The 17,877-nt window shown below is 47.5% G+C and overlaps 1 protein-coding gene, 1 long non-coding RNA gene and 2 other non-coding genes across 4 annotated transcripts in view; 1 reads left to right on the top strand and 3 right to left on the bottom strand.

Annotated features, from left to right (window-relative positions):
- Window positions 1–539: 539 nt before the first annotated feature.
- LOC118092375 (uncharacterized) lies at window positions 540–5,033 on the bottom strand. The gene is made up of 4 exons (XR_015946463.1): window positions 4,910–5,033; window positions 3,799–3,907; window positions 2,601–2,760; window positions 540–820 (listed from the first exon to the last, which is right to left on the bottom strand). It is a non-coding gene; the product is annotated as an uncharacterized LOC118092375 (long non-coding RNA).
- LOC118092410 (small nucleolar RNA SNORA9) lies at window positions 1,543–1,681 on the bottom strand. The gene has a single exon (XR_004693522.3). It is a non-coding gene; the product is annotated as a small nucleolar RNA SNORA9 (small nucleolar RNA).
- LOC118092409 (small nucleolar RNA SNORA9) lies at window positions 3,611–3,748 on the bottom strand. Its single transcript, XR_004693521.3, has one exon. It is a non-coding gene; the product is annotated as a small nucleolar RNA SNORA9 (small nucleolar RNA).
- Window positions 5,034–6,067: 1,034 nt separating the features above from the next.
- The window catches only part of CCM2 (CCM2 scaffold protein), a 43,937-nt gene continuing 32,127 nt past the window's right edge, over window positions 6,068–17,877 (top strand). The window contains exon 1 of the mRNA XM_035129421.3: window positions 6,068–6,358. Coding sequence (XP_034985312.1) covers window positions 6,329–6,358 — 30 coding nt within the window. The 5' untranslated portion in view covers window positions 6,068–6,328. The remainder of the gene's footprint in view (window positions 6,359–17,877) is intronic.

Genomic DNA, 17,877 nt, shown 5'->3' with positions numbered 1-17,877 from the left:
ATCACTGGCACCCCTAAAAAAAGCTCACCCAAAATTTTCCTCCTCCCTAAAAAAAGCTGAACTATGACCTGAAGCCCCAAACAAAAATGGGCCTCCCTCCCTCCCAAAAGAAGCTCAACAAGTTTGACCTAAACCCCCCAAAACAGGGCTTCCCTTCCTTAAAAAAACTCTACAGCTTTGACCTGAACCCCCCAAAAGCGGGTAGATCACTCCCAGTTTTTAACTCTGTGAGTAGATCAGTGTCTCTTGGGAGTTGACCACCCCTGTTCTAAACAACTACACTTTCCCACTTTGCAGCTAACTAGTCCAGTAGATAAAACAGGTAGGGGGAAAATGGCAAATGTTTTTCAGGGTGAGTGAGAGCTTCCTTCTTCCTTGGAATAGAGGAAGTGGGGAGGCAAGCAAACCACACGCCCAGGAAGCAGCTTAGTAAGATGCTCGATTACCTGCCCGCACCCCATTGCCCAGGGCTCGACTTCCTTTTTGGAGTAGAGGGGGAAAGCCAAACACCTCCCCCCAAGAGACAAAAGGCTGCACGATTTACTGTATTTGCTTATTTATTAAAAGAATCTTGCGCTACGACCAGAGACTTCCTCTTTCAGGCTTGACATCCTGCCCAGATTTCGTCACCCCAGCAATGACTCAGAACGGGGTGGGAGGGCTGGTGAGCCGGGGAAAAGCACGCCACACCCACGGGTTAAAGGCAACAGCCAGCTGGTTGGGCTCAGATATTAAGGCGGCAGCAGTCGTTGAGCAGGGATGGGTCACTTATCCTAGCAGCTGCACGGCTCTGCTGCTGCGCACCTCCTCCTCCAGGGATCTGGAACAGAAAACAGGCAAGAGCTTTAAAATCAGCACAGCAGCGCTGAAATATCTAGAGATGCCTAGCTGTGCAATTTCGCTCCCAGGAGTCCTCGCTTTCGCCACCCCTAAGAAACGACTGTCGACCCAAGACTCTCCGAATCGAACAAAAGGTCCGAGCCCGGGGTAGGCAACCTAAGGCCCAGGAACTGGATGCGGCCCAATCGCCTTCTCAATCCGGCCCACGGACGGTCCAGGAATCCGCCTGTTTTTACATGAGCAGAATGTGTGCTTTTATTTAAAATGCATCTCTGGGTTATTTGTGGGGAATAGGAATTTGTTCATATTTTTTTTCTTCAAAATAATAGTTCGGTGCCCACCATATGGTCTGAGAACAGTGGACTGGCCCACAGCTGAAAAAGGTTGCTGACCCCTGGTCTGAGCAGATGCACCCCCTACTCAGAAACAAATTCCACTCGGTTCAAAAAAATGCACCCACGACAGCAACTAAAGAATTTTCTCTCGTCCGACAAAAGTACCAGTTCAAAGCAAAAAGGATTTTGCTAGTCTGCTTTTTTAGAGAGAGGTGTATTAACTCGTTTTCATTTCCAGACTAGACAGCTCTGCGGCCGACGAGACCCCTTAAGGCTGCAAGATGGCTTAAAAAGCCTCGAGTGCCCTCAGCTTGCCCTGTTCTAACTGCAGCAGTTGCTCCTTCGGCACCCGATTCTCCTGGGAAACACTTGTCTGAGATTTCTATAACCTCACCCCGAAGACAAGAGCAGAGGGAGGCCTCAAACGCCACAGATTTTGCTCTTGCAAGCTCTACAGGAATGATCAGGGTCACGGGCACGACCCAGCCACGCTGGAAGGCTTGCGGGAAGAAAAGAATGAGAGGGCGAAGATAGACACTCAACCTCTGTCCCGAGAGCTGCTGTTAGGTCAGTATTCTTCGACATGAAGAATCTCCATCTCCCTTAGGCTAGGGGCGAAGAACCAAAGGTCCTTCAGATGCTGCCAAACTCCCATCAGCCCCCAGACGACAAACTCCCCATCAGCCCCCAGACGACATAGCCACTGCTCAGGGATGCTGGGATATGTAGTGCAACCATATCCATAGCTGCCAAGTCTCCCGTTTTCCCCGGGAAACCCCCGTTTTTCCAGCTGTCCCCAGCCGAAAAAACGGATTTTTTTAGTTTTCCCCCGGTTTATTCTGGCGCCGCGGGCATTTTGGAACTGGGCGGAGCATGCTCAGAAGCGACTTTCGATGCTGCTCTGCCCAGTTCCAAAATGGCTGCAGCGCGACTTCCGGTATGCTAATTTCGGTCCGGTCCCTTATTTTTCAGAGAGGAACTTGGCAGGTATGACAATATCTGGAAGTGCAGAAGTCCACCAGCCTTGTTATACAGATGCAGAAGCTTCAAGCTTTAACTGGGAATTCTTGTGCCATCTCGGGAGACAGGACAGTTGCAGCTGGACCAGCACAACCTGCCACAGGAAAGCCCCAGAGATAAAAGGATTATTCATTAAATTTGTATACTGCCCTAAAGACCTGCAGGTTTCAGGGTGGTTCACAACATAAACAAGCCGTGAAGCAGCCTCAACGAGTTCTCAAACTTTGAAATGCTCAAGCCAAGGCCGGATCTAGACCCATCAAAAGAGCGTTTCAGAAAAATGACCTTTACAATGAGAAATCACGTCGGCAAAAACGGAACGCCACAGCGCCATCTGGTGCCACAGTGTTGTATCGCATATAAAAACGCTTTTTCTTTACCAATTCCCAAGAGCAAATTGTTCACCTTTCGCCAAGCTGAAACACTTTTCAGAGCTGGGCAGTGCCAGGACTTAAAGTCCGTCAGGTGGGTTAATTGCCAGGCGGTGGTCTGAGAAGGTCACAAGAGAAGGATCCACTTCACTCAGCGCTGCTGGATCCAACGTGATCCGAGCTCACATCTTGAACTAAAGAGACAGAGAAATGAATGGCACTTGTTGGAACTGAGGAAGGGTGCATGGAGATATCAAGTTCCTTTTTAACTCCCTCCCCTTCTTCTTCTTCTTTTTAAAAAATGATTTTTATTAAGTTTTATAAAAAGAAGAAAAAAATACCATCCATATGTTCATACATTGTTATAGCATCAGTATTCAAAAATACAGAAATGAAGAAGAAAATTAAAAGAAAAAGAAAACAACAACAACATATGCATTCCATTTTTTCTCATTTTAGTAAGAGACTTCCCCGAGTCCCCCTTCTATCAGTTCATTGCAAATCATTCTTGACAAATTCTATATCTTATTTTCCAAACTTAATGACAACATCCTTTTCTCAATTTTACAACTCATTATAATATTCTAACCTATTTTCAATTATATCTCACTTAATTTCTTAACCTGCAACTTCACAACTGCTTATAATCTTCCTCATACATCAATTCTACAATATTTTTTATAATAAATTCTAAATTTCTTTTAACTCCCTCCCCTTCTGACAGGAGTGAGTCAGGAGTAAATATCACTGAGCAAGTTGGAGTTAACTTTTTATTACCAAAACTAGGATCCGCACAGGAGTGCCTAATGAGCACAGCAACTCATCTCTGGCAGGTCTTGCCTCCATGAAGCAGCTGCGGAAATTTAAGGTCCCTGCCCCCCCCCCAAACTCCCCTCCTCTCCAGGGTTTTCCCCAAGCAATTGGAGACTGCGTCTGCATGAAGCTAACTTCTCCTCTGCCCTCTTCACACCTCTCTTGGTTCTGTGAGACCGGGGCCGAGGAGTGAAATGGGAAGCCTGCAACTCAGCAGCCTCCCAGGAAAGGGCTTGGCTGAGATTTCTATAACCTCCCTCTGAAGTTGGGGCAGAGGGAGGCCTCAAACCATCTCACAGCTGCTCTGGCAAGCACTGCAGGAATGATCAGGGTCACAGCGCAGACCCAGCCATGCTGGAAGGCTTGCAAGGAGACACGGGCGGCTCATACTTCAGAGCCGTTTCGAGCAGGAGACTTACTGGCTGGCAACATCTTCAGGAAGCCCAACTGGATTTTCTTGTAAGCATGCGGAACATCGCAGTCTTCTTACCCAAGTTCCTCTCTAAATGACATCATCACAAAGAGAATCTGCAAAGGGGAGGGGGACAAAAATAATATAGAATGGTTCAGCATTCCCTATTCATGTGTTTAGAAAACTGGTGTGAGTTTTAATCTGTTTCTACTTTACTGTTCTTTTAACTTTGCAAGTAAAAAAAAAATGTTACTAATGCTTATTACAGTCGTACCTCGGCTCCTGAACACCTTAGGAGTCGAATGTTTCGGCTCCCAAACGACTGAAAACCGGAAGTGAGTGTTCTGGTTTTTTAACGTTCTTTTGGAAGCCAAACATCTGAACAGGCTTCCAATTGGCTGCAGGAACTTCCTGCAGCCAATCAGAAGCTGCATTTTGGAATTCGAATGCTTTGGAAGCTGAACGGACTTCTGAAACGGAATCTGTTCGTCTTCCGAGGTACGACTGTATTTCGTTGCTTTTTTTTTTTGGAAACTGCTTTGAGGGCTTGGTTTTTTAAACAAAGCAAGCAGTGTATGAATTTCACGAAATAAATAAATGCCTCCTTTTCGTTGCGTTACTATTTAGACCTAATGCAACAGGCAGGTGAAGAACACGGCAGCACACAACCCTCCTAGACTGAAAGGGCATTGGGAGAATGCACAGAAAAGTAAAAGCAGATTCGAAAACGCTGTTTCTAACCACCCCTGGCTCTCGTTTTACCAACAGTCAAGTTTCTAGTCCACACCACGTGCATTACAGCCCACAGCTGAGAAAGCATGCATTTTCATAACGTGAGATTTATTCCAAAGGGAAAACAGGCTCGAAAACGCAGCAGAGGATTGGAAGTGGAAAACCAGCATATAAAGTAGTAACCAGACCTAACAGCTAAACTACAACTCCCAGCATCCTCCATTCCTCCTCTTATAGAGGCTATGGAGAAAGGACCACGCTGCTTTCTGGGAACTGTAGTCCACCCAGAAAATAAGGACCAACACAACGGCCCGTTTAGCGCCAAGACTGAACAACCCGGGATAAAGGCCGCTTCCCCGCAAGACACCAGAGACTAAAACACCTACCAGCACCGCGCCAGGCCGCGGACTGGACTCCGCTGCCGCGGATGGCGACTGATCCATTTTTCAGGTGGCCCAGAAGCAGAAATCGCCATCTGCTTCGCTCTCCTTCGTAAGACCCGCCTCCTCTGTGTGTGTGACGCCACCGCGTTAAAACCCCGCCGCCTCCTCCCCTGAAGTCTCTTCTTCGCCCCCTAGCGGCTCACAGTCCTACGGTTTACGAGCCTCTCTATGCGAATGGCTCTAATAGAAATGCGATCGCGCCGCTTTCCAACAGGTCCTCCTTGCCTTGCCTTGCGCGAAGTGGGCGGGGCAGAGGAGCTCGTGGGAGGAGCATGCGGGAGGAACCAAGGGGATGCAATCTAACTGGTTCTCTACAGCGACTTTCGGTCGTCAACTGTAGTTGGTGGGAATCCGGATTAAGAAGAGTGGAAATTCATATAGAGCAGGAAAGCCTTGTGGCACCCCAAAGGATGGCAGATTTTATTACAGCACATTATGATCCTTGTTCTGCAGATCCACCATGTTCTACTGCAAGGGGTCACTGTGCTCATTTAAACTTTGCTTAATAAGGTTCAAATGGTGTGAGCAATCATTTACTGCTGCTGTGAATGCTGTCACTGCTCACTGGAAGGACAGATCCTGAAGCTGAGGCTCCAATACTTTGGCCACCTCATGAGAAGAAGAGAAGACTCCCTGGAAAAGACCCTGATGCTGGGAAAGATGGAGGGCACAAGGAGAAGGGGATGACAGAGGACGAGGTGGTTGGACAGTGTTCTCGAGGCTACGAACATGAGTTTGACCAAACTGCGGGAGGCAGTGGAAGACAGGAGTGCCTGGCGTGCTCTGGTCCATGGGGTCACGAAGAGTCGGGCACGACTAAACGACAACAACAACAAGTCACAATACAATACAATTGTTATGATAGTCTTTAACACGCCAGAAGACGCTTTGCTTCTTTTTTCAGGTGCAACGACGGAACGACCTCTACTCAGGAACAGACGTTTCACTGAGATCGACTCCTGCTTTCTTCCACCTTCCTTGACCACCCTCATCAGAACCGGAACTGAGGGCAGAGCGGAACTCATACATTTCCCCCTACCCCTTTGGGCAACCGAGCCCCTCTCTCTCTCTCCCGCCTCTCCCTCTCCGCTCCTCCTTTTCGGAGGACTGACGTCAGTCCTCCCGCGCCGAGCCGTTGGGCGCCTCTCGGCGAAGCCTGAATGAAGGCGAGCGCTCGCGCAAGGCACGCCGGGAACGCCGACGCCCAAGATGGCGGCAGGATTGAAAAGTTGTTGCCGCGGCGGCGGCGGCGGCGCCTTTCGCTCCGTTTGAGGCTCCTGCTCTTCCGGGTGCGGCGATGGCGGCGCAGTGAAGGGAGCGCGCGGCCCGGGCGGGGAGATGCCTCCGGGCCCCGCCTGAGACATGGAGGAGGAAGGCAAGAGGGGCAAAAAGGTGAGGCGAGGAGGGCGGGGGCGCCCGGGGGGAGAGGGGGCGGGGCTTCGATGAGGGCGGCGCCTGGGGAGGGAGGGTGGGGGAGGGGCAGAACACTTGGGGGGCAGGTAGGGGAGTTGGGGGGCTGATTTTCCCCCATAAGAACTGGAGTGGGGGTGTATTCACACAACCCATAACAATTGGGGTGGGGAGGCTTTAATTAAATAAACCAAGATCAAATTGAAGTCCTGTTGCCCCCCCTTTTTTACCAGAATACCCAACCCCATAAGAATTGGAGTGGAGGCGGTATTCACACAACCCATAATAATTGCCGGGTGCAGATTCTTTACTTAAATAAAACAAGATCAAATTGAAGATCATATCCTGTTATCCCCACTTTTTCTTTTTAAAACCAGATCACCCCAAATAAGAATGGGAGTTGGGGTTGTTGCACAACTTGTAAGAACTTGGCAGGTGGGGGGGGGGGAGATTATTTAAAGAAAGAAAGAAAGAAATCGTGATCGAATTGCAGTCCTGCTTTTGTTATTTCTCTCTCCTCAATTTTATCAGAGGTCGATCCTCAGGATTTCCCTCCCCCTCCCCACACCTCACATTTCACATACAGTATGCCAATAATAAAGAAGGTGTTTAATGTTTTTCTACTCCCTGCCCCACCCCCTCCCAATTGCCAAATAGTTCTTCATTTGCAGGACTCCTTTCCACCCCACCCACTTCAAATATTTCATAGCTGGCAATAATTGGACAGGGGGGAATATTACGTTTGAAATATTTAGATGATATGAATCGTGATAACCTTCTGCTCCTCGCCCTCTTCCCCTCCAATTGCTGGAGAGTTTTACATTTGCAGTCTTCCTTTCCATCCCGCCCTCTCTCAGTATTTCATAGGTGGCAAGTATTGGGGTGGGGTGGGGAGTGTTGTCAAACCCAAAAGGCTTCCGTTTGGCACCTTGTGAAATCTTTGCCTTGGGGAGGTCTTGTGATTCTGCTGCCACCAGGTAATATTTGGCAGTGGAGGGGAAGACGATCTGTGCCAGACCAGCCTCATCAGTTGTTGAATATTTTGTTTTTGCTTGCTGTGCGATGAATTCCTTTGCTCCTTAGCAGCCTGCTCTGTTCTAACATATTCAATGAGCTGATGACTTAAGGAGAGAGCTCCTACGGTAGTTTCTGGATCAGGCTGAAGGTCTGCCTAGTCCCACAAGGCTGAACCAGTTCACTGTAGGAAGCTCATATTCAGGACATGAGGGCTGTAGCTCTCTTTTGTTGTTCCCCAGTGACTGGTCCTTAGAGACCTGGCGCATCTCAATATACATTTAGGACACTGCCATTGTGACTGGTACTGTTCTCCATGAATTTATCTAATCCCATTTAAAAGCTGTTCAGCCTGGTGAAACCACTCCTTGTGGAAGCAAATTCCATAGCTGAAGGTATGTGATTGTGAAGAAGTCTTTCCAGTGTCTCCCAACACTCAGTTTCTAGAATTATATGAAGCAGGGATTTTTGGGGGGGGAGCAGCGGAGAGACTTCTATCTCCTCTATTGCCCAAATCATTGTGACTGTTCCTCGCAGATGCGTTGATCTGACCCCCCCGGATCTCTTTTGTTGCCCTTTCCTTCATCCTTTTCAACTCAGCAATACTGTATATTTTTATTTTGAAGGGTGGTGTCCTGAACTGCACACAATATTTCTGGTGCAATTGCATCACAGAGTTATATAAAAGCCGAAAGATTTTTGACACTTTGGCTTTCGGTCCCTTTCCTAATGATCCCTGGCACGAAGTTCACCCTCTTTCACAGTTGGATGACGTTTTCATTGTGCTATTGCCAGAAACTTTTCCTGATCAGCCACTGCCAGCTTGGACCCCACCAGAAGTGAGGATTTATGTACCGTACTGTTTATTTGTCCTAATATGCATCAGTCTGCACCCGCTTGCAGAAAACCACATCTGCTACTTTATTGCTTACCAGTCACTCGTTTTCAGAAATATTCTTTTAGAGCTCTTCATCACACTGGGTTGGTTTTTTTTTGAATCCCAAATAATCTGGTGCCTTCAGCAAACTTGGCCACCTCACCCCTGAACCCTAGGTCGCTTAAGAACAAGTTGTGTTAGTCACGCAGCCTTTCATTTTCTTAAAGAAACCCCCTCTGGAAAACTTAATGGGAAGCGTAGTCTTGGAATAGAATTACTGGTTGTGTTTGAGCCATGAGCTGAGCCTCTATCTCTCTATCTGCCTTGGAGTAAATTCCATCTGGTACTCGGATCAGGCTGACCTCTGGGTATTCAGCAACATTTTTGCTCTGGCCTGGCAAGTACAGGTGCATGAGATATGTCAGTAATGGTGAACCTATGACACGCGTGTCAGAGGTGACACGCAGAGCCCTCACTGCTGGCACACGCCCCATCGGCCCATTCACGCTGTTGTTGTTGTTTTCCCCCCATTTGTTCTCCCGCTCCTCCTACAGCTTGTCTCCGCTACAGCTTATCTCTGCTGTTAAAACCAGGATCCTTTTGTTGTTGTTGTTGTTGCTGGTAGCCAGAGATTGGTTTTTTTAACCCTTTCTGTGTTGTTGTTTTTCTGGCACTTTGGCAGACTATGATTGGGTGTAACAGCGTTCATTTTGTAACCCATTCTGTGCTGGGTTTTTTGGTGCTTTGGCAGACTATGTCGGTGCTACATGTTGGTTCCAGTGAAGGTATTATTCGTCATTTATTTCTGTTCTCTGCCCCCCCCCCAAATCACGAAATTATGGTTTTTTTCTCGAAGTGACACACCACCCGAGTTATGCTCGGTTTTTGGGCGAATTTTGACACACCAAGCTCAAAAGGTTGCCCATCACTGAGATATGTCTTTGTGTCCCATGTGTGTGCACTATGGTTGAGAGAGGCTCCTGCTTTCTGAATTTGTGGGTGTGCAATAGGATTATTTTTTTACTTTTTAACTTGTGAAGTCCCGGGTGGGACAGGAGAGAATAGAGCACACTCTCCAAGCTCCTCTGTCCAGCTGGTGGGCCTCTCCCAAACCCACGATCCATTTTACCCAGCCCCACCTCCTGCCTTGCACCGAGTGCGTTTGCCTAGCTGGAATGGGTCCTTGACAAAGCCTTTTGCTTGCTTGAATGGAGAGGGATGTGCCACATGGGGCTAGACCGGAGGTCAGCAAACTTTTTCAGCAGGGGGCCGGTCCACTGTTCCTCAGACCTTGTGGAGGGCCAGGCTATATTTTTTGGGGGGGAAATGAACGAATTCCTATGCCCCACAAATAACCCAGAGATGCATTTTAAATAAAAACACACCTACTCATGTAAAAAAACACCAAGCGGGCCCACAAATAACCCAGAGATGCATTTTAAATAAAATGACAAATTCTACTCATGTAAAAACACACTGATTCCCAGACCGTCCACGGGCTGGATTTAGAAGGCGATTGGACCGGATCCGGCCCCTGAGCCTTAGTTTGCCTACCTATGGGCTAGACTCTTGCACAGCTGGAATGTAGTGCAAAGGCTGGAGTCTTATCTCTTGGCTTTTCCCATTTTTGCTTCTGAAAGTTGCCCATAAAAGTTATTTTTTTAAAAAAAACCTTGGGCTGAAAGTAGTTTCTCATCCCTCCTTTAGCAAAATGTCGGAAAGGCACCTCCCAGGAAACATAAGTAGTGGTAGAATATAGGGACAAGGAATAGGGAGTATCGCTGCTCAGTAGGGTCTGGCTTCACTGTAGGCAGACTTGCGATTGCAGGCTGGAAGGTGCTCGAGTCACGGGGTGATTGAAAGGGAGGGGAGTAAGAGCCTTGCTCGTAGTTGTTGAAGAAGAGGCTGAAGCTTGGCACCCGTCTTTCTCGGGAGACAATGGAGGAGTGCGCCTTTGGCGGTGAAGTCAGACTGTTGGAAGGTTGCAGCGCCTGCTCCGGCTGTAGAACTGCTTCTTCCCACATGGTTTTTGCTGTACTTGTGGCACCGAAGTGACCTTCCCGGGGCACAAGCCTGGGCAGTGTGTCTGGAGGTCAGACAACAAGGCCCTCCCTCAGCCCCGCTGATGTGGTCCAAAGGAAAACAGAGCAAGATGTTGAGCGCCAGCTTGGCTGCAGGAGTTGCCGGAAGGAGGCGTAAAAGGTGCCATCTCACTGTCTTAGGGACTCTGCTCCGAATTTGTGTAGGGTTTAGAATCATAGAATCATAGAGTTGGAAGAGACCACAAGGGCCATCCAGTCCAACCCCCTGCCAAGCAGGAAACACCATCAAAGCATTCTTGACATATGCCTGTCAAGCCTCTGCTTAAAGACCTCCAAAGGAGGAGACTCCACCACACTCCTTGGTAGCAAATTCCACTGCCGAACAGAGTTGAGAAAAGAACAAATTAGCGAATCAAAGGTCGAAAGGATAATGAAAGGAATAGATGAGATTAAAGTAAGCAAATTTAGGGAGCTCGAACTAAAATTCTTTCTAAAATGGTATAGAACTCCGGCCCAGCTAGCTAATATGATACCAGGATTGAACCCTAACTGATGGCATTGTGAACAAGCCAAGGGACAGTTAGAATCATTGAATCATAGAATCATAGAGTTGGAAGAGACCACAAGGGTCATCCAGTCCAACCCCCTGCCAAGCAGGAAACACCATCAAAGCATTCTTGACATATGCCTGTCAAGCCTCTGCTTAAAGACCTCCAAAGAAGGAGATTCCATCACACTCCTTGGTAGCAAATTCCACTGCCAAATAGCTCTTACTGTCAGGAACTTCTTCCTAATGTTTAGGTGGAATCTTCTTTCTTGTAGTTTGAATCCATTGCTCCGTGTCCGCTTCTCTGGAGCAGCAGAAAACAATCTTTCTCCCTCCTCCATATGACATCCTTTCATATATTTGAACATGTCTATCGATATCACCCCTTAACCTTCTCTTCTCCAGGCTATTCCCGAGCCTTTTCTTCTCTCGAACGTGTCCCGCAAGGCAGCAGATACAGACTGCTTCCCAGGGTTTCCTCCCAAAGCCTTTCTGACAAATGAGTATATCCGCGAGGCAGTGGTGGTTTAGGACCAGAGTTTTCCTTTTCCTACCTTTCCCAGGTTGGCGAACCCCATGGTGAGGCTATTTTGGACATCAGAGGTGTCGAACTGCCTTTTTAAAAGGCCTGGGGGGGGCGGTGTTCAGGCAGTTAGCAGTTTTAGTTTCAAACAAAGCAACCATTGCCCACCCTGCTGCAAAGAATAAAAATCCCGCAAAGTACCAAGGCATTTTTTTTTGTCTGGTTGATTACATGGGGGGTGGAGTCCCCCGCTCTGACAGCTCACCTCAGGCACTTGAAGGAAATGGAGAAGGTGGGCGGAGATCTACAGCACATGCAAAAGCAAGCTGAAATAGGGAGGGAGCCAGAATGAAGCAAAGGAAATGAGAACCCCGGGCCAGCAGAATGTAGAAAATTCAGCCTGGCATTTGGGAGGGCTTGAAAACGAGCACAGCACCTCTAGTCGCAACAGTCGTTGGTTTATTAAATTGGGTGTGCTAAATCTGTAGCACTGAGCGAGAGATTTTCCTGCCCACTCCCCCTCCATGAGAGAACCCTCCATAATCCTTAAGAATCCGGAGGAATACGGTACCATCCTGGGGCTTCTAATTTTCGTGGCCCAGCTGAGCACCTATCTGCACAGGGATAGTCTAACTTCTGTCGTTCTGTGCTCTGGTAACCTCTAGGCTGGATTACCGCAATGCGTTATACATAGGGCTACCTCTGAAGACAGTTCGGAAGCCTCAGCTGGTGCAGAATTCGGCGGCCAGGTTGCTCACTGGGGCAAGACGGTTTGAGCATATTACACAGATCCTGGTCCGACTACACTGGCTGCCAATTAGTTTCCGGACCCAAGCCCAAAGTACAGGTTGTGGCTTATAAATCCTTAAATGGCTCAGGACTGCAATGGTTCAAGGACTACTTGGCCGCATATAAACTGACCTGGAGTCTGCATTCATCCTTTGAGGCCCTTCTTTGTCTGTTTCCTCCACATGAGGTCCGGTGGGCGCCAACACAAGAACGGGGCCTTTCTGCAGTGGCTCCCTGTTGGTGGGATGCCCTCCCCAGGGAGGTTTGCCTGCTTCCTTCATGATATACCGTATATTCCGGCGTATAAGATGGCTGGGCGTATAAGACGACCCCCAACTTTCCCAGTTTAAATACAGAGTTTGGGATATACTCGCCGTATAAAAATACGACCCGCCGTATAATACGACCCCTGACTTTTGAGAAGATTTTCCTGGGTTAAAAAGTAGTCTTATACGCAGGAATATACAGTATTTTTTTGGCGCCAGGCGAAAACATTCCTCTTCAACCAGGCCTTGGGCTGATGAATATTCTACATCTACAGCCATTTAAATGTGTCTGTGGGAAGTGGGGTTATTGTTTTGTTGCTTTTGTTTTAAGTATTTACTCGTGTTTTTAGCTTGTATTTTATCCTGCAATCTTGTGATGAAGGGCAGTATGTGTCTAATAAATTGATGATGATGGGATCTGTTTAAGTGGAGTGAACCTGAGGTCAGAAAATGTTCATGAAGACTGAAAATCTCTGTCATTTCAGCACATTTTCATTTCTAATGGGGGGGGGCAGGTTGAAGACAGGGCCACACACAGTGTATTAAGCAAGGAGGTGTGTGGGGGGGTGGTAGAATACCGGCTTTTCATGCAGAAGACCCCCCAGTTCAATCCCTGGCATCTCCAGGTAGGGCTAGGAACATCCCCTGTCTGAAATTGTGGAGATGGCACAAAGGCCTGACCCTGGGGCAGTTGGCTTCATGTGGCAAGAGTAGAGTTGAGGTGGGAGGCTGCAGGCTGAATGGGGCAGAGGGTGGGGGGGGGCTGTGGACCTGTGGGCATCAGGGTTTGAAATTAGCAGGGCGCCAGGCACATTTTGCACCTAAGGATTCTCCATTTGCGAGCACTGCAAAAAGTATGGGCGCCATTTTTGTGCCTGGCTCAAGGATTGCTGAAAAGTATGTGCCTTGAAGCCTCCAAGTATATACAGTATTAAGGATAGACAATATGTTAAGGAGTTTAACAATAAAGAGAAGAGTGTTCTGAAAACTGCAGTATGTGGTACCAATAGTTTTATTGTCAGCACCAAATTAAACGCGTATTAACAATTTCTGCAAAAAATGTGATGTTAACAATGTGTCACTTACGTGAATTGCGTATTAATTCATGCTTATAAATAAAAATTTATTTATTTATAAGCATGAATTAATACGCAGTTCACGTAAGTGACACATTGCGCCCTTCCCGGTTCAGAAACCCGGGCTCAGGGCGGCTAACAACAAATTTAAAACACATAATTGTAATACAACATACAAGCAGCATAAAATACAGTGTAAAAGCATGAATAACAATAAAATTCAAGTTCAAGAGTCAATTTGGAGAAAATCCATCCAATAAACATTAGATAGTCACCTGGGCGAGCTGGCTAAATTAGACCTACTTGGGCCAGCGAGGAGGCCAGGGGAGAATTAGCTGTGGGGTCCCAGAGCGGGTAATCTTCATAAAAGGGGGGGGGGGAAGAGAAGGGAAATAAAAGATCAGTCTGAGTTCAAATTAAAGGCCAGGCGGAATAGCTCTGTTTTACAGACCCGGCGGAAGGAGGTTAAATCCTGCAGGGCCCTAGTCTCATGGGACAGAGCATTCCACCAGGTGGGAGCCATCACTGAAAAGGCCCTGGCCTTGATGGAGGATAGTCTGACTTCCTTAGGGCCTGGGACCTCTAAACTATGGTTATTCATGGACTTTAAGGTCCTCTGCGGGGCATACCATATTTTATTATCAAAATAATAAATAAAAAAATGCTTTTGGCACACAAACCCTGTGGCAACCAGACATTCTGTCTTGGTGCTCACAACCTAGTTCCCAGAAGCTGTTTGGCTCCTAGCTTTTTCTATCCCAGTTTCTAACACTGGTGGGCACCCAAAGAAGCTGAATGTTGGAAGATTCAGGACAGACGCAAGAAAGCTGGCAGAACAGAGCTAAACGATGGAACTTGCTCCCCCAGGAGACAGTGATGAGCACCAACATGGATGACTTTAAAAGAGGATTTGGAAAATTCATGGAGGGGGGAGAGGGTTATTGAGGCTCTGCTCTGCCTCCCCAGCTGGAAGCAGCAATGCTTCTGGATCCCAGTCGCTGGAAACCACTGGAGGGGAGAATGTTGCTCATGTGCTCAGGTCTTGCTTGTCCGTTTGTCCCACAGGATGAGCCATGCTCTCCTGAGGTGATGTGCGCAATTGAATGGCAAACGTCATGGCTGGTTTGGTGGGTTTTGACAGAGGGCGCTGGGGTGGGGGGACGGATTCCTGGCAGAGCACATGTAAAGGTTTGCACAATTTGCAAGAAACCACATAGGGGCATCATCAGCTGGAATCTTACGAATGAGTGTTTTGATGGCCCCACACTCTTTATTTCTATAGCATTGAAACCCACAAGTTGATATGACTGTTGTTGTTATTAAAAATTTCTATGCAGCCATACCTCGGTTTGAGTACTTTCAGTTTAAGTACTCTGCGGACCCGTCTGGAATGGATTAATCCACTTTCCATTACTTTCAATGGGAAAGTTCGCTTCAGGTTAAGTACGCTTCAGGTTAAGTACGGACTTCCAGAAACAATTACACTCATACTTCAGGTTAAGTACGCTTCAGGTTGAGTACTCCGCGGACCCGTCTGGAACGGATTAATCCACTTTCCATTACTTTCAATGGGAAAGTTCGTTTCAGGTTAAGTACGCTTCAGTTTAAGTACAGACTTCCGGAACCAATTGTGTACTTAAACCGAGGTACCACTGTACTGCCCTTCATTTGAGGACCACAGGGCTGTTTACAATAGAAAAACCGCAAAATATATAATATAGGAACAAACAAAATACAATTACCCACCACCGCCAGGCACAGTTTAAAAGGCGGCAGATTGTTCAGTTAGCCAAAGACCTGATAGATGAGATGGAAAGGAAATATACCTTCCTTGGATGTCAAAGTATGAGACTGGCTCAGCAATTTGAGTCGTCAGCCTGGTGTAAGGCCGGGTGATTCCTGGACTGGAAAACCCCCTGATTCCTGCCCCTGAGGATTTCAGCATGGCCTCATGACTGGTGCTTTCAGATCTCCTAAAGTAACTCCTTCCAGGGCTGGGTCGAACTGATGGAAGCGTTTGGGCTTTCCGCCCTTCCTGTGTGCTTCCTGTTCAACTGCGCTGTGGTTAGATAGGGACTTTATGGAGGAATTGGTGCATTTTCCTCCAGAAGGTGGTTGCAATTCCCAGAAAATAAGGTGCCGCGGTGGCATTTTCCCGTTCCTGAAAAAGAAATTTCTTGGGGAGGCTGGCCTGCGACTCTGTGTGTATTTCTGGGGTTCGTGTTTGTGAGTACACAACCGAGCTGATTCACAAAGGAACTGGCATGGGAGCGATTTATCTGACCCAGGATTTTTGCAGAAAAGAATGCTGTCTAATGTTAAATGGAAATTGTTTAGAGGGCAGTTATTACACATGAATGAAACACCATGAAAGGATGGCAATGGCCTTTGTTTCAGCCTGACTTGCTCACAAATGTTCTTTGGGCCCCTTCCCAAGAGTCGTGTTCTAATTAATATTTGAAGCTAATTTTAGTTCAGTTTTAATTCTGGAAGAGAAATTGGGCCATGAAACTTTTTTCCTTTTTCCTTTTTTTTCGAGTGGATGGAAGAGAACAACTTGCTTATAAAACATCTTGTACGGAGATGGCCGTAGAACTAATTACTGAATTTTTAAAGTCCTTTATCACCCCCACCCAAAGGCTAGGCTGCTGTATTTCACAAGCACAATAAATAGAATAGCAGTTAGAGTGTGACTGGTCACACGCCGCTCAGCTTGTGGTTAGAGCATCAGTCGTGGTTAGAGCATCAATCCAGCTCTAGGGAGAGCCAGGTTCTGCAACACAATTCCTGATGACCTTGGGCCTGTCTCCGTCTCTCGGCCTAGCCTACCTCTCAGGATTTTTGTAAGGATTGGAAGAGGGAGCAGGGGAGAACTCTGGTAGGCTGCCTTGAGCTCTGCGTCAGAAAGGCACAATAATAATAATAATAATAATAATAATAATAATAATAATAATAAATTTATTATTTATACCTCGCCCCATCTGGATGGGTTTCCCCAGCCACTCTGGGCGGCTCCCAACAGAATATTAAAAACAGAATAAAACATCAAACATTAAAAACTTCCCTAAGCAGGGCTGCCTTCAGATGTCTTCAGTCAGATAGTTGTTTATTTCCTTGACATCTGATAGGAGGGTGTTCCACAGGGAAGGTGCCACCACCGAGAAGGCCCTCTACCTGGTTCCCTGTAACCTCACTTCTTGCAGGGAGGGAACCGTCTGAAAGCCCTTGGTGCTGGACCTCCGTGTCCGGGCTGAACAATGGGGGCGGAGACGCTCCTTCAGGTATACTGGGCCGAGGCCGTTTAGGGCTCTAAAGGTCAGCACCAACACTTTGAATTGTGCTCGGAACTGCCAATGACATGGCTCCCAAAATGCTTCAGGAGCAAATCTCACCTTCTCAAGCGAGCCTCCTCCCAAGTATACATGTAATCACCGTTCTCTGCTACTTGTTTAAAAAAGCAATGTTCTCTTTGATCGTGCTAACAGCATACAGGGCTAGATTGAGAACTGAAACTTGTGTTTTCACTCACTTCATTCCAGGATCCTCATTGCAAGCAGCGCCAGCCTCTGAGCTCATCCCCATTTAACTGCACATGAAAGCTTGGAATCCCGTTTGCTCCCCACCCTCCCGCCTGGGACATAACTGTGGGAAACGAGCTATTTTTAGTACGGCCTTTTCCACCGCAGAAATCTGCAGCAACCTTGATTTCAGAAGGTGGCAGCAATGCCGCCCCTGAGACACTCCACTTAGTCACGGTGCAGACTAAGTAATTCTAAACAGTCCTGGCAGCTTTTCTCGTGGGACGACAGTCATTCGGGCTCTAGGCGCAGTTCAGCTCCCGGAGCTTTTAAGTCACACTTTGGACGTGTTTTTAATCTTCTGTGTTTTGTGGCCTCGCCAGCGCTTTATTCCATTGCTTTGTTTTCTCTATGCATCTCGGGTATCTGCAGGTCTGCCAGGCCACCAAACCTTGTCCTTCCGAATTACTGTAATGGCCCAAATATAAGCCACACGTAAATATAAGCCACACCTTTAAAATTCATTTGGGGGGGGGAGAAAAAAGACAATACCGAACATAAGCTGCTCTCTTAAAATTCTGCAGGCACTCGCACCCATTCCGTTTTACCGTATGTCTGTTTCAGCAGCGATATCGTAAAAGCCAATTTGTGTAAGGCCGTGAATTTAAGCAGCAGTTTAGCTTTTCAGGGTCGGAATTTGGCCAGGGTGGGGAGTGAGGCTTATTTTCAGGCCAATACAGTACTTTGCTGTAGGTGATGCAGCTGTCCTTGTAGAGCAGGCACCCCCAAACTGCGGCCCTCTAGCTGTTTTGGCCTACAACTCCCATGATCCCTAGCTAACAGGACCAG

The sequence above is a fragment of the Zootoca vivipara genome, chromosome 11, assembly GCF_965207765.1.
Source record: "Zootoca vivipara chromosome 11, rZooViv2.hap1.1, whole genome shotgun sequence".
Taxonomy (NCBI): Eukaryota; Metazoa; Chordata; class Lepidosauria; order Squamata; family Lacertidae; genus Zootoca; species Zootoca vivipara.
Note: the sequence above shows the minus strand (reverse complement) of the source record. Positions and strands in the feature narration are given on the sequence as shown.